The sequence below is a fragment of the Belonocnema kinseyi genome, chromosome 6 (genome assembly GCF_010883055.1).
Source record: "Belonocnema kinseyi isolate 2016_QV_RU_SX_M_011 chromosome 6, B_treatae_v1, whole genome shotgun sequence".
NCBI classification, from domain to species: domain Eukaryota; kingdom Metazoa; phylum Arthropoda; class Insecta; order Hymenoptera; family Cynipidae; genus Belonocnema; species Belonocnema kinseyi.
In genome coordinates, this window is record NC_046662.1 from 84928961 (window position 1) to 84945787 (window position 16827).

At 27.4% G+C, this 16827-nt stretch overlaps 2 protein-coding genes across 2 annotated transcripts in view; one reads left to right on the top strand and one right to left on the bottom strand.

Annotated features, from left to right (window-relative positions):
• Window positions 1-2900: 2900 nt before the first annotated feature.
• Window positions 2901-7528, bottom strand: LOC117174955 (ATP synthase subunit O, mitochondrial). The gene is made up of 4 exons (XM_033364422.1): window positions 7390-7528; window positions 7225-7269; window positions 6974-7084; window positions 2901-3544 (listed from the first exon to the last, which is right to left on the bottom strand). The coding sequence occupies exons 1-4, from the start codon at window positions 7414-7416 to the stop codon at window positions 3098-3100; spliced, it is 630 nt and encodes a 209-aa protein (XP_033220313.1). The 5' UTR covers window positions 7417-7528; the 3' UTR covers window positions 2901-3097.
• Window positions 7529-7765: 237 nt separating this feature from the next.
• LOC117174944 (GATOR complex protein WDR24) overlaps window positions 7766-16827 on the top strand; it is a 24031-nt gene continuing 14969 nt past the window's right edge. Inside the window, exons 1-5 of the mRNA XM_033364407.1 lie at window positions 7766-8316; window positions 10616-10732; window positions 10840-11062; window positions 15213-15426; window positions 15546-15794. Coding sequence (XP_033220298.1) covers window positions 8220-8316; window positions 10616-10732; window positions 10840-11062; window positions 15213-15426; window positions 15546-15794 — 900 coding nt within the window. The 5' untranslated portion in view covers window positions 7766-8219. The remainder of the gene's footprint in view (window positions 8317-10615; window positions 10733-10839; window positions 11063-15212; window positions 15427-15545; window positions 15795-16827) is intronic.

Sequence of the window (16827 nt, forward strand, 5' to 3'; positions counted from 1 at the left end):
ACTGCTTTGTAGAAAATGCTTTTCTTGTCATTGAAAATTAATTTTCAAAAATAAAATTTGACAACATCCACTGTTCAAACTGTTTAGTGGAAAATGTATGCAATTTGTTGAAAATTCGTTTTTTTTATATGAAATTAATGTTCTTGGTAGAATATTAATCTTTTTGGTTAAAAAAGTAAATATTTGTTGAAAATTAAGATTTTAAAACAAATTTGTTTATTTGCCAAAAATTACATTTTTTTAGAAAAACTGAATCAAGCAAAAATTTTCAATTTATGAAGATTCCAAAATTTTATAAAAAATTCGAAAATAATTTTAAAAAACTTTTCAAAAAATTGAAAACAAATTTTGGATTGCTGAGAATTTTGAACAAACAGCTTAGAAGTTTCTTAAGAATTTTGAATGGTTTTAAGATAATAAAATGTTCTTATAAGATTTCTGGGAAAACTTTATTTATTTTTCATTTAAAAAATTATTTTATAAGAATATTTAGAAACATTGCAAAACATTTCCAAAAAAGTCAAAAACATTTAGAATATTAATTAAATTCTTTTTTAAACATGAAATTATTTGCAGAATCAAACAAAAATTTTAGGAAAAATTACTACTCATTAAAAATTTTGTTTAGAAGGCTTGGAAGTTTATGTAGAATGTTTTTTTTTAATGTGATGAACAAATTAAAAAAACTAAGTAATACAAATTTAAATAATAAATAATCAAAATAATTGTAAAAGGTATTCAGAAGGTTTCGTTAGATTCAAAAACAGTTAAAAATTTGAAAATATTTCAAATTTTTTTGAACAAAATGTGAACTTTTTAATATTTCGAACTCTTTTAAGAATTTTGGAAAAGTTTCAAGAAAACCAAAAAAATTTCGTAAGATTCATGGGGAAATTATAAATAATTTAAATTTTTAATTGAAAATTCAATAAATTTCACATAATTGTTGAAAATTCGTCATTTTTAGAATGATTTGAAATAAAAATATTATTAGTTGAAATATCGATTATTACATTTCTAGTAAAGAATTAAAGTTTTTTGGTTAAAAATTAAACTAATTGGTTCAAAGTCGAACTGCTTAGTTAAAAATTCATTTTCTTGATAGAAGATTCATAATTTTAGTTGAAAATCCATCTATTTGGTTAAATCAGCTTTTTGGCTGAAAAATCATATTTTCGGGTTAAAAACTAAACTATTTTGTATACAATTTTTTTTTTCTTGGTGAAAATTTGATTTTTTTGCTTAATTCTGACATTGCTTAAGGGAATAAAAACAGTTTCATAAGATTCATGGGAAAATATCAAATATTTTTGTTTTGTTTGAAAAATGAATTTTGAGAGAAAATTGAAAAATACATCAACAAATTTCAAATGATTTCCTAAAGTTCTGAAAAAGAATATAAAAGATTTTTAATCAAATTATTCAATTTTGTAACATTATACAAAATTTTAGAAAAAAATCGAGTAATTTTTGAAGATTCAAAAACAATTAAAATCTTTGTAAAAATTTGGCAGTTTTCTAAACAAAATGTAGATTGATGAGTTATTACAAGGAACCATTGTAAGAATTATTTACTTCATAACTAAGTGAATTTTACATTTACCATGTAAAACGAAATTTACAATGACAGTGTCTAATTTATCTCAAATTGTAAAAAAAAATTTAGAATTATTAAAAACATAGGAAAACCATATGTTAAATGCGTTTTATTCATGCTTTTAGCAAGCAGAGATTTGATATTCAGGACCAGAAAAAAATCGGGAATTTGATGGGTGAATATTAACAGACACCCTGTATATTAAACTGGAAAAAATTTCCTAAACAGGCAGTCCAGCGATTCCTAGGCACAAAATTCAAGGACTTTTCCAAATTTCAAGTCAAGAAATCAAGTTTTTTAAGTTTCATGTAAAAGATGAAACATTAAATTTCTTTGGCACCTTTGAAATGATTTAAATTGTTGTGAAATTTTTGAAATCTTTTCTACATGTTTTGTATTTGTTTGAAATCATTGAAATATTTGAAATATTTGAAATCTTTGTGAAGTCTTGAAATATTCTACGAATTTGGAAATTATTTAAAACCTTTGCAATGTTTTGACATCCTTGAAATTCTTGTATTCTTTTGACATCTCTATGTAATTTGGGTGAAATCCTCGTAAAATCTTTCTAGAATCTTTTGTAATCATTTGAAGTAATTAAAATAGTTGAAATCTTCTAAAAAAATTTTGAATCATTGAAAATATTTGAAATGTTCCGAAATCTGATTGAAAATCCTTGAAATCTTTTCAAATTTTGGTAAAATCTTTGAAATATTTGTGAAATCTTTCTGAAATCTTGTATATTCATTTAAAATTATTAAAATATTTGAAATCTTTGTGAAATCCTCTAAAACATTTTGAAATTGTTTAAAATCTTGGACATCTGGTGTGCTGTACTCTTTTTAAAATTTTTTTAATCCTTGAAATCTTTGAACATTTTAAAAATCTTTGAAATATTGTCTACATGCCTTTTTCAAATCCTTCAATCCTTTTTAATTCTTTGAAGTCCGTAAAATATTTTTGAAATGTTCAAAATCCTTTTAAATATTATAATAAAAGTTTTTAAATATTTTGAAATCAATAGAATTATTCTGTAACCTTTTGAAATCTGATACTCTTTTAAAAGCAAAACAAAAATTCAAGGTTCTCGTGAAAAATTCAAGATGTCCAGGTTTTTAAGGTTTACAAAAAATCTCGAAGACTCAGGTTTTCAAGGCAGCCGGAAACCATGTACAAGGACTTGATTTTTGTAAAAGTAGAACTAGAATTTTTTCAAAACTAGACCTGGAAAACCTGGATGTCATGGAATTTTGAAAGCATACTTCTGTAGCAACCCTGAGTTTAATCAATAAAAAAATCTTTGCTCTCGAAAGAATGAACTTTATTTTCAAGAGTTTCCGCCTCATCATTTTAGTTACAGATTCGACATTGAAAGATCTTTTTTGACGCAAAGGCCGTCGTCTCCAGAGACGATCCACGATATTTTCAACATCTAAGAGCATTTCATTATGATGAACATAATTTGAAGTCACTAATAAGCACCAGATTTGATTGTACAACCTAAACAGCGGTGGTGATGATGTCAGTGTACTTCTTAATTTTAGTAGCTACACTCATGTCGACATATTTGTCGTCGATAGAAACAATCATTCCACCGATAATTGCAGGGTCAACTTTGGCGGTGAGCAAAATCGTCTGGCCTTTCGACAAGAACGACTTGAGAGTGCTTTCAAGTTTTGTTTTTGTGTCTGCATCCAAAGGTTTTGCGGTGACTACTTCGCAGACGACTTCGCCTCGATTTGCTGCCATTATTATTTTGAAGGCATTAATTACTTGATTCACTTTACCGAGACGTCCATTCTCAGCGAGCAGACACAAAAGATTTGACGTGGCTGGATTTAGTTTGGCAGAGGCACCAATTTGAGTGAAAGCATCCACCTTAAATTGGCGTTTGATCGATGGATCTTTTACGAACTCTGCGAGCTTCAAGTCCGTCTTAAACAAACCCTATAAAGAATATAAGAATATAGTAACATTTAAGAGAATAAAATTCGCATCAAGTATTCGTTATCAATCGAGTCATTCCATGTCAAATAATCTGAAGAATTCCAGCTATTGTTAGTAATTTAAATGAAAATGAAAAAAAAAATTAAACTTAGGATATTCAAAATTGAAAATTTTATATTAAGTTGTATTTTTTTTAATTAGACAGTCCGCTAAGATTTTAAGATTTTAATTTTTCCAAAGAGTTTTGGTACGCTGAATTCAAAATATTGGACATTTTTTTGGAAAAAAGAAATCTCGGGATGCTACATAACTTTAAATATAGCCCCAAATAGCCATTTTTGCACATTCAGGTTAGGATATCTCGGAAACCAGAGACAATTGAGCAATTTGGGCCTCAGATTCGAATTTAGCGCACCAAAAACCTTCGGAAAAAGTATACTCCAGCATCTAAGTTTGAAGGTCGGCCAAATTTTGTCGGCCTGTGTTATTATTCCTAATAATACGCAGTTTTAAAGAAATATTTTTTGATAACAAAAAATTTCAAAAACTTCTTCAGGGTGGCCGTTTTACACAAAAAGATCACGGTCATTACCCGGGGTTTTCTCCAATTCTTAAACATTTTTCACTGTCAATGAAATTTAAAAACTCGAACTCTAAAGCTGAAAAAAATGTCCATTTGGAGTAATAAAAACTGAGCTGCAAATTAAAGCACTCAAAGTGGTAAATCGATTCGTCTCGCGCCAAAAAATCTTTTTTATTCTTGCATCAAGTTTGAATTATGGTAATAAAAAGATTTTTACTATAAAAAACCTATTTTTAACATATAAATACTAAAAAATGCAATAAATATATTTTTTTAACCTTCCATCAGTTTCAAGATATTATTTCCAACCATTTTCAAGTTATCGTGTTCGCGAAAAAGTGTGACACCCACACAAATCTACAAATCCGGGCAATTGCTTAGAACATTGTATTAGCCATTCTTAAATTGAGGAACGTTTGATTAAATGAATTAATTTTTTTCGAAAATGTCACCATTACAAAGCTTCCTCTATGAGAAAGCAAAAAAGGAACAAAATTTGCAATTTTGAATATCTCCTACAAGTTTGTTAATTTTTCAACAATTATTTTAAGGTTTTTCTTTCAACACATCATCAAAGTTGTTTACAATAGCGGAAATTCTTCAGATGATTTTACATGGAATTGCTCAATCGTTTTAAAGTCAAGGAAAGATCCATACAATTTTTCGCAGGAGGCGATTGTGAATTTTCTTCAACGAATATTTGTCAATTATAGTTTGCACATTCATAATAAAATCGGCAAGCACGTGCATATATGGTACCGTGGATAAATTTCGTAGGCTTTTCAATGCTGTCTTACGTGGAGTACCATTTTGGTTGAAAATTCATATTTTCGGGTTGACAATTCAACTATTTTGTAGAAAAATCATCTTTTTGGTTTGAAAACACTAGTTAGGTAGAAAACTTTTAGTAGAAAATTAATCTTCTTGTTTCAATTTATAACTACATGATTTAAATTTAATGCATTCTGTTGCAACTGTTTGGTTGCAAATTAATCTATTTTCTTGAAAATTCATTTTTTTCGGTTTCTATTATATGTTTAAATAAAGATGCTTGGTTGAAAGTTGAACTACTTTCTTGAAAATTTATTTTTTTTGTAAAGAATTTCAGTATAAAATTCATCTCTTGGGTAGAAAACCGAAATACTGTTAACTTTTTTGGAGTAAAAATGAATGCTTTTAAATGAAAATTCATATTTTTGGGTTGAAAAAACACAACTGTTTTTCATGAGGATTCAACTATTTGGTTGAAAATTCATCGTTTTTGGTTAAATTCAATTGGTTTTTTTTTTAAATTAATTTTTTTATTGAAATATCAACTTTTAATATTTTGTATTAAAAATTCACTTCTAGTTCAAAACTTACCTAATTTTTTGGAGTGAAAATTAATTTTTTTAACCAAAAATTTATCTACTTGGTTGAAACGTAGATTTTTGGTTGAAAATTCAACTGTTTTGTAGAAAAATAATTTTTTGGCTTTAAAATTCTACTATTTGGTAGAAAACTCAACTGCTTTGTGAAAAATTCGCTTTTTAAATTGAAAGTTTTTTTTCCAGTGAAAATTTAAGGATGCCATTTTTGGTTGAAAATTGATCATTTTTAGACTAAAAACTCCACCATTTGGTTGGAAATTATTCTGTTTTGGTTGAAGATAAACTCTTTAGTTGAAAACTCGTGTTTTGGGTTAATTTCAATTTTTTTATATTTAAAATTAAATTTTTAAATTGAAATATCAACTGTTATATTTCTTATAAAAAATTAATCTTTTCGTATTAAAATATAACTCTTTCGTTGAAAGTTAAAATAATTTTTGTAATAATAATTTTTTGTTGTAGAAATTTATAATTTTAGTATAAAATTCATCTCTTGTGTTGAAAACTGAACTAATTTTTTGAAACTTCACTTTCTTAGGATAAAAATTAATTTTTTCAAGTGAAAATGTATCGACTTGGTTGAAAATGAATATTATTGTTGAAATTTCATATTTTCGGGTAAAAAATCCCACTGTTTTGTATAGATAACTCGTCTTTTTGTTTACTTTCGATCGTGTTTTCTAGATTTAAAACTAATTTTTTAAAATTAGAATTTAAATATTTGAATGAAAATTAACTTTTTTATTGAAACTTCATATTTTTTTAGGGTTGAGAATGCAATTATTTTCTATAAAAAAATGACTTATTTTGTCTTGGGAATTCATCAATTTGGTTAAAAATTAATTTTTTGGATTAAAAACTATTATTTGTAATTTAAAATTGAACTATTTGATTGAACGTTAACTTTATTTTTGTAACCTTCATATTTTAGGGTTGAAAATTCAACTGTTTTGTATAGAAAACTCGTCTTTTTGGCTTGAAAATTCAACAGTTTGGTAAAAATGTGTGCTAAAGATTAATTTTTTACAAAATAAAATTTAAGTATTCCATTTTTTATTAAAAATTGATTTTTATGGTTTAAACATCCAAATATTTATATAGAAATATATGTGCTTTGGGAATTTTGTTAAAAATTCGTATTTTTTGGAAAAAAAATAATCTTCTTGACTAAAAATGAAACTATTTATCTCGAAAATTATCTATTATTTTGAGAATTCATCTTATTGGGTTGAAAATTCGCAACTACTGGTTTAAAATTTGAACTACTTTGTTCATTCATAAGAAAAATATTTAGGCGTCAAAAATTACGATAGACACAAGGGTCGAGGAGGGGGGGGGGATCCAATCGCTCCTCTCTGGATTCGCCCTTGCTTAAAATACTTTTTTGAACCAGACAAAAGTGCAAAAGGATATCTTACGAATGTTTCGCAATTTCGATACTTTGAGGTTAAAATATTTTTAAAATGCCAATCTTACCTGCATTTTGATTAAATCCTTTTCGACGACATCAAGGGTTTTCTGTTTACTGGCAGCGGAGTAAAGTGCAGAGGCATAGCGACCTTCTAAACCAAAAACTTGAATAGGAGGCTGTACAAAAAAAAAAAAGAAAAAATTAAACCCTCATCATTCCAACGACACTTTTGACATCAACTTTATATAGGCAATTGTCACTTTAGAATCAATAAATAGTGTTGTAATCTATAAACTATTAATATGTAATTTTTTACCTTGACCATTTGTGTCCCTGCAGAAGCAGAAGAAAAAGATCTAGCCTGAAAATTAAGAGGAGAATTGTAGGTTAAGTTAATAAAATGTGAGAAAAAGTCGCAAAATATGACCACTTTTTTATTCAATTTTAATCCTGGAGTAAAAAGTATAATTTATAAACTCACAATGACACTGATCTTGTTCGCTGCCATTTTTACGTAAGTATTTTTGCAACAAAAACGAGGTGGATATCTACTTTAGTCGACGGCCGATTGCATAACAGAAAAAAGTCAGGGTCCCTAATTTCAGAACTGACAAGAGTGCCAACGTTTTTATTAAAAGTTTCAATATTGAATTCCATTAATTAAATTAATTTATGATAATAAAATAGAACATTATATTAAGGTATTGTATTTTAATTATTTCTGACCATTCTGTTAAAAATGATATTTTAAGTTTGACTATTTTTTATTAATTTTAAAAATACATTTTTTATTACGATGTTGGATATCCTTATTAGATGTTACGGTGGCGCTAGTGACGCAAGAAAAACACGGCTGATCGGATAACCTAAGTTGTTAATAAATATATATTTTTTTTCAAGTTGCGTTTCAAATCTCATTCTCAATATAATTAAGTTTCGTTATAAAAATCAAATAATGGGAAATGAAGTTAATATTAATTATAATATCGTAAAATATATGTCTGAGTTTAGTGTCGGAGTGCAGTTGTGGCCAAATGTAACCTATAAGTCTCTGTTTTCTTGTTGTGATTTCACATGTTTCACGTTGCAACTTTGAAACAAATACACATAGTGAATATAAAAATCAAGGATCAATAAACAGTAAAAAGGTGCATTCTCGTCGGATCATTGTTTACTTCCAAGTCTTATAGTTTATAGGCGAGAGGAGCATGTCATATATTTGGAGCTTACGGTGTAATGTTGATTAAAAAGGTGTTATTATGTGCCTTATTATGTTGAAATGTAGTCTTTTTTAATTTAAAAAAGTTAAATATGACTTCGAGAACTACGTTTGTGGCGCAGGAAGGCCCGGCAAATGCCTTGGCTCTCAACAGAGATAATGGTCAAGTTGTTATTGCTGGTCGAAATGGTGAGAAAGTGTTTATACATTTCTAAGAACTTATTTTTTATTTTTTAATTCATTTGTTACTTATATTGTGTATATAATGTCAAAAAACCATGATTTTAAAATTAAGTTGAATTTCGTTTAAATAAAATTAAACTTGAAAATACAGGGTTTCTACTCACGTGGAAAACCTGGAATTGTTCGGGAATTTTTATCTACCCGGAAAAACTTGAAATGTCAGGTGATTTTTTTCGAAGCGACATTTTTCGATCGCCCTGAAAGACGAAATTTCAACAAAATAGTTCCACTCTCAACCACGCAGTTACATTTTCAACTAAGAAAGATTAATTCCCAACAAAATAGTTGAATTATCAACTAAAACCGATTACTTTTCAAATTGTGGAATTTTTAACAAAAAAATGTTTATTTTCTACGAAAAATTACGAATTTTCATTTGATGAAATACAAAGTTTTCCATTTTTTAAGAAAAAAGATTCGATTTATACTAAAAGAGATGAATCTTTAAACCAGAAATATGTGTTTCCAACAATAATTTAATTTTCAACAAAATAGTTCATTTTCAACCAAAAACTTAAATTTTCAAGCATATATATATATATATATATATATATAAAAGTTTTAATTTTTCAACAAAAATGTAATTTTCTACAAATTAATTGAATTTTCAATGAAAAAAATTTTTTTTTTTGTAAAAAAGTTGCATATTTAAAACAAAAAGATTAAATTTCTACGAAAAGGGATGAATATTTAAGCCAAAAAGACAAATTTTCTACAAGTGTTGTTTTTTTCAGTCAACAAGAGAAAAATCAACAAATAAGTTAATTTTTAATAAAATAGTACAATTTTCTATCAAACTGAAAATTACAAGCCAATTAGAGGAATATATTCTACAAAAAGTTGAATTTTCAACAAAAAATATGAGATTTCTTTAAATGAGATGAATTTTTAAACCAAATACGAATTTTTAACAAAAGTGTTGAATTTTGAACTATTAAGAACTTTTAAGTCAAAAAGAAACAAATTTAATTAAGTTGTTAAATTATCAAGCCAAAAGATGAATTTTCAAAAAAAGAGCTATTTTTCAACCAAATAGTTGAATTTTCTAGTTTAAAAAAAATCAATAAAACAGTTGAATCCTCAATCAAACCAGATTAACTTTTTATCATGCAGTTAAATTTTCAACCGAAAACCATTAAATTTCTACCAAGAGATAAATTTTTATACAAAAAAGATGAATTTTCAATGGCAGAGTTAAATTTCAATTCAAAAAGTTAATTTTCAGTCAATAAGAAAATATAATTTTCAATAAAATATATCAATTTTAAATCAAATAGGAAAGATAATTTATAACCAAACAGTTGAATTGTCAACCAAATAGCAAATTTTTTTACTAAATTAAAAAAATTTTAATATAATAAGACGAATATATTTTACAAAAAAGTTTAATTTTTAATCTGAATATATGAATTTTTAACAAAAACTGTAACTTTCAACTAAATAGATTAATTCTTACAAAAAAGATAAAATTTATACAATAAGAAAAAATTTTTTCAGTCATGAATACAAAAATTCAGTGGAATTGAATTTTCAAGCCAAAAAGACTAATTTTCGACAAAAAGTTCATTTTCAACAAACAAGTTAATTTGCAACCAAATAGTTGAAGTTTCAAACTCAAAAGATGAATTTTTAACAAGACAGTTGGCCAAAAAGTTTAATTTTGAACCTTAATATATGAATTTTCAACTTAAACGTTCATTTTAAACTAAATAGAGGCATTTTTTACAAAAAGGTTGGATTTCCAAAAAAAAAGATGACATTTCTACAAAAAGAGATGGATTTTCAAAACAAAAACGAATTTTCAACCAACGCGTTGAATTTTAACTAAGAAGAATTTTTCCGCCAAGTAGAAGAAAATTCAACTGAATTGTTGAATTTTCGAGACAAGAAATCTAATTTTCTGCAAAATAGACAATTTTCAACAAACAATTTAATTTGCAACCGAATATTTGAATTTTCTAATAAATTTTTGAATTTTTAAACAAAAACAAGAGTTGTAAACAAAAGAGTTCAATTTTCCACCAGAAAGTTCCTTTTGAATTAAATAGTTTAAATGCCTGTCCAACTTTTGAAATTCTAAGTAAAAAATACGAATTTGCTTTGAAAAATTATTCCTGAAGAGGTCTATAAATACCTGGAAAGAAACTTGGAATTATCAGGGAATTTTTTAAACAGGATTTGAGTGGATATCCTGTAAGAATAATGAAGAGAAACTTGGACTGATGTATATTTTTAATTTTTACAGTATTCAAAATATTTACGTTACACGAGGACAGATTTGAGGAAACTATTAATCTTCGAGTGGGGAAAAACTTAAACTTGAATTTTTCATGTAACGATGTTGCATGGAATCTTATAGACGGTAAGTTCTCTTACTAATTGTACAGAATTAAAACTTCGATTTTAAACCCTTCGAACTGATCAATTATTATATATGTCGCAAACTTTAAAGGAATAAACTGATTACAGATCACATACTAGCGACGGCCGCAACGAATGGAGCAGTCGTCTTATGGAATTTGAATAAAGCATCTCGATCAAAACAAGAACATGTTTTTGGGGATCATAAAAGAACTGTGAATAAAGTGAGTTTTCACATAACCGAACCTATGTGGCTGATATCAGGATCACAAGATGGAACGATGAAGTGTTTTGATCTGAGAATTTCAGAAGCAGCGAAAACATTTTATAGGTAAAAACAAATTAATATTATAATTACGTTTATTACTTATCTAGGACTCAAACAGGCCTGAAATGATCAAAAAATAAGTGGGTAGGCCCTGAATATTTTTATTAATGAATTATTTTTAAACAATTCTAAAAAATAGGTTAAGTAGCAAAAAAAACTGAGGTCGAAGACAGGAAGGAAGGCGACTTTAATGCAAAATTTAAAACTGTCCTTACCAGGGTATCCAGCGAATAAATAAAGAGATTTCTAGGCATTTTTGGTAGACTTTACAAATTATTTAATAGGTTGCAATGAACATACTTTGATATTGTGAATAATTCTATACATTTTTTATTTCGTCTTCGCTAATGTAGAATATTAAAGTATACATTTTTTTCTGATATTCAAATTGCAAATTATAAAAATTATTTCTTCAAAATTTCTATGTTAATTCAGTTTCAGAATTAGAATGAGCTTTGGCCATATAACGGATTTTTAAGGTTTTTAACACTTGGTTTTTTAGTGTACACCAGATTATAAAACATTACGAAAGATTTCAAAATATTTCAAAGAATTTTGAACATTTAAAAAAATTGCACGGATTTTAATGGTTTAATAAGGTCGTGTACACCATATCTCAAATATTTCGCAACTATTTTACAAAGCTTTTGAAATTTTAATGAGATTTAAAGGATTTCAAAAATTTTTAAAAGGGTACAGCACACCAAATTTCAAATACTTCAAAACATTTCAAAATGTTAAAAAAATTTTAGAAGATTTGGAAAGATTTCATTAAGATTTCAAATAATTCAATGATATCAATGAATAAAAAAGATTTCATAAACAAAGATTTAAGAAAGATTTTAAAGATTTTATAAAAATGTCCCAAAGATTTCCAACACTTCATAAAAATTGCAAGGAATTCAAAGATTTGAAAAAGGCGTGCTCACCAGATTTCAAAGATTTGACCAAGATTGCGAATATCTCTAAAGATTTTAAAACTTTCAAAAGATTTCAAAGAATTTAAAAATGTTTCTGACTTCTAAGTTTTTAAAGAGATTAAAAATGGTTTAATGATTTTAAACGAATGCGATTTTGAGACGATTTGAGACGATTTGAGACGATTTAAACAGATTTCATTTATTTCAAACGATCACAAAATATTTCACAAAGATTTATGAAAACGTTCACAAATATTTTAAAGATTTCCTAAATATTTTAAAAGATTTTAAAAACCCTTACAAAGATTTCAAGGATTTTAAAGATGACAAATATTTTACAGAAATTTATAAATATTCCAAAACATTTCACAGCAAATTCAAGATTTCACAAAAATGTTAAGTACTTCAAGAGATTTCAATGAATTTACAAAAATTTCAAAAGATTTTTCAAAGATTTTAAGGATTTCAAAGACGACTTATGTTTGCAAAAAAATTGGAATTTGTGGTTATTTCATTATTTTATGTAAAAAAAGGAGACAAAAATCCTAAGAATCGCTGAAAACCCTGAAAAGTACAGAAACAAAAAAGAGAATTTTTGTCGCCACTTTTTTGTAAATCCGGTTTCTTTGAAGAAACATAACTCGGCAACTATTTCAGATAGGAGATTTTTAAACAAATTTTTCAGAATGTCCTCTAGTTTAATTTTGTTTTTAAAAAATTTTGTCTAGAATGTGATGGGTAGGATCAGTTTATGGAAACATGATTTTTGGAACTTTTTATAAAAATATTTCTGGGACTCATGGTAGTCATTTCTAAAAAACTTGGAATTTTCATCAGGACTCCTTAATAAACCGTTTTAACAACAAACAAAAAACGCATTACCTACTTAATTCGGTAAGAAGTCCCTTTTTCGGTACGAGATGCCTGGACTATTTAGAAACCCTACAAAATTGTTTAACATTCCTTAACATTTTTGAAATATCTTGAAATTCTTTAGAATCTTTTAAAATAACTGAACGTTTTTTAGTTCCTTCATATCTCCTGAAATTTGTAAAAATTCCTTGAAATACAATTTGTTTTATTCCCTAAACTTCTCTAGAAATCTATTGAAGTCCCTTAAAGTCCATTCAAATCCTTATAATCATAAACATAAATACTTTGAAGTAATTGACGGTCCTATGAAACCACTTAGAACTTGTGAAATACTGTGACATCTTTTGAAATTTTTGAAAATCTTACATAATTCATAAAATTGCTTGACATTTTTGAATAAGTAAAAGTCCCGTAAAATCAAGTTTATTTTATTCCTTAAAGTTCTCTAGAAAACTTCTGACGTCCCTTAAAATCCATTAAAGTCTTTGGACATCGCAAAAACCCATTAAAATAAATAGAAATCATTAAAAATTTGTTCAATATGAATGAAATAAAACTTATTTATTAAACTTCTCTAAAAAATGAATCATAGAAATCCCTAGTAGTCTTTGGAATATGTTAAAATGTTTTGAATCGCTGAAAGCTCCTTGAAATTTGATTTGATTTCATTTATTTTCCAAAGTTCTCTAGAAATTCCTTAATGTCGAATTTAAAATATTTGAAATTCCTATAAAATTCTTTGAAATCCCTTAAAGTGTTTAAAATATATTGAAATTCTTCGGAATATTTTAAAGTAGCCTAAAATCTTTGAAATCCCGTAGATCCTTTGAATTGTAGGCCCTATAAAATCCCCTAAATATTGCGAATGTAACGATTTCTCTAGAAATCCCTTAAAATCATGCTTAACTTCTTAAAAATATCGTAAATCCCATGAAAGAATTAAGTCACCCGATTCCAGAACGGGCTATAACTCGGTAAAGTTAAGGGGAGGTTGGCCTCTGGAAACTAAAAATCGCAATTTGAAAATTTTATTTTTGAAGAATGCATTCTCATAGGAAATTAGATGCCGCATTTTTTTCCTCCAGAGAAAAAGTTGTATCTATCATAGTTTTCGAGATAATCATGATAATGATGTTTTTTTCTGAAGTCGATTTTTAATTAATTTTTGGTCTCTCGCTTATCGTCATATCTAAAGTTTTTGGAAGTTTTTGTTGAAATTTGGAGACAATACTCGATACAGTAAAAAAAATTGTCTTCAAATGTGCCCTACTTATGTATTCTTAATTTTATTTTAGCCAAAGTGGTTAAAAATGTTTTTAAAACAAAACACTTCTTTTTAAATACGATTTTTTCGATTAGAAATTGGAAAAATAACACCTGCACAACAAGGACTTAATCATCTATAAATTTTCATAATGACTAAATTATAAGTACGCAATTTGAAACAATTTTCTATTGTGTTTTTAAACTTGACTTTCAAATATTATTTTTACCTCTTTATAACATTATTTTTAGAAAAAAATTTTAACCTGAAGAAGGCACAAAAGTGTTGTTGTAAACTCTTATTTTATAATAAATGATCATAACCGATAATAAAAGCTTGAAATTATTTATAATTTCAAAGTTGGATTAATTCATTTCAACTCTCTAAAGTATTCTTAGAATGATGATATGAGCGAAAAGTTCATATAATTATTTATAACAAAATAAAAATTTTTTTTCTAGGCCACTGCGAATTCAATTGCTTATAATCTTTGGTCGCTTTGTTTATTGAGCGAAGTTTGAGCAAATATAATCTTCCTGTGAAGAAGTTGTTTAAAAAACTATAAGAAAGTTTTCTGTGAAAACCTTTTTTAAAAAAACTGAATAGGTAAATAATTGCGAATGTAAAGCTTGGAGTGCGCGACTCGACGGACAGAAACACTCACAGTACCTACCTTTGAGTCCGCCTGTAACAATTTTTTATTTTCTTATAAATAATCATATGAACTTTTCACTTATACCATCATTCTAAGCATATTCTGGAGAGAATTATCTCAAAATTTCATCAAAAAATTCTGAAAACGGTAGGTGTGGCGATAAGCGAGAGAGAAAACTATAATAGATACAACTTTTTCGCTGGAGTAAAAACGATGCGTCATCTAATTTCATATAAAGAATGCATTCTTCAGAAATCAAATTTTCAAATTTCGATTTTTAGTTGTAACTTTACCGAGTTATGTCCCGCTCTGGAATCGGGGCGCTCAATTAGATATACTATAAAATCCCTTAATTCGTGTGAAATTCCTTGGAACACCTTGAAATATTCTGGAAAATAAGTGGGGAATTAATCTTTCGGAAATGTAAATTTTGTTTATTAGTAACACGGAATCGGTGCGAGATGTGCAATTCTCACCTCATCAGCCTCACACCTTCGCAGCAGTTTCAGAAAACGGCCATGTTCAACAGTGGGATTTACGTCGACCTGATCGATATTTCCAGCACTTTGCAGCCCACAGTGGACCCATTTTTGCTTGTGATTGGCATCCTGAAGCCAATTGGCTGGCGACCGCTTCCAGAGATAAAACAATAAAAGTATTAGAAATTAGACTGCATTTTAATTGAATTATAATACAAACCTAAAATCATTATTAGCTTGGGATTCTATTTTGAAACTGGAATTTAAGGTGAATTGTTGTTGTGTTTTAATTTAGGTTTGGGATTTATCAACAAAACCGGCTTGCGAATATACGATTCATACGATAGCTTCGGTCGGTCGAATCAAGTGGAGGCCTCAACGCAAATTTCACATAGCAAGCTGTGCCCTTGTCGTGGACTGTAGCATCAACGTCTGGGACATTAGGAGACCCTATATTCCTTTTGCAAGCTTCAACGAACACAGGGACGTTGCAACCGGCATTGCCTGGAGAGGAGACCCTCAATCCTTCCTTTCCACGAGCAGGGTAAATTTACTTGTCTTTAAACTAATTAGCACATTTTTTATTCTTCCTAATCTAATTCAGATTTTTCTTGTCAAATGGAGACTTTTTCCAGTTATGGGTCATCCACAAACTACATCATCAATTTTGGGATTTTTTTTACCCCTGCCCTCCCACGAGAGTAACGTAGCTGTTTGCTAAAGACGGATTTTATGTTTATAAGTTCTTTTTAAATAAATTAATGTGGATGAAGTATTGAATTCAATATGAAACACTTTAAACTTCTAAGATTTCAAGCCGAGATAAATTGCATTTTCAACAAAATAGTTAAATTTTTAAACAACTGAGATGAATTTTAAACTGAAAAAAATTTAAATAATTCTTAGTGGAACAGTTGCATTAACGACCAAATATACGAGCTTTCCAGTAAGAAAGATGATTTTTACAAAAAATGGTTTAAGAATTAATTTAATTGGTAAAATTTTTCAAACGAAAGACGAATTTTCTACCACAATGAATGAATTTTTTACACCATAGTTAAATTTTCGATAAAAAATTATGATTATAACAAAACAATTAAATTTTCCAAAAGTAATTAGACTTTTAAGAAAATTGTTGGATTTTTAAAGAAATGCTTGAATTTTCAGCATACAAAGATGCATTTTCAATCAAATGGTCGAAATTTCAAACAAATAAAATTAAAATTCAATCAAATATTTGAATTTTAAAGACAAAAAGATAAATTTTTGAGTAGTCAGTTGAATTTTCATCAAAAAATTCATTTTCTAGTAAGGAAAATGACACTTGTCTACCTTGAAAGATGAATTTTCTACAAAAGTGTAAGGGTTTTAAAGATAATTTTTAAACAAGAAAGATGAATTTTTAACAAGATAGTTGAATTCTCAAGCAAAAAGTTGAACTTTCAACAAACAAGAATAATTTTCTAACCAAAAGGACGAACTTATCAACTTGTTCAATTCTCTCATCATTTAATAAAATATTGCATAGTGTTTTCTCACTCTTTCCTTCGAACACCATAGCTTTTGTTTTATTTGCG

Bases quoted from the DNA above. Each gene is read 5' to 3' on its own strand.
- LOC117174955 (XM_033364422.1), bottom strand. From the start codon at position 7,416: ATGGCAGCGAACAAGATCAGTGTCATT. The intron at 7,085-7,224 runs GTAAAAAATTAC...TTTTTTGTACAG, and splicing joins CAGGGACACAAATGGTCAAG to CCTCCTATTCAAGTTTTTGG. The intron at 3,545-6,973 runs GTAAGATTGGCA...TATTCTTTATAG, and splicing joins AGGATTTAATCAAAATGCAG to GGTTTGTTTAAGACGGACTT.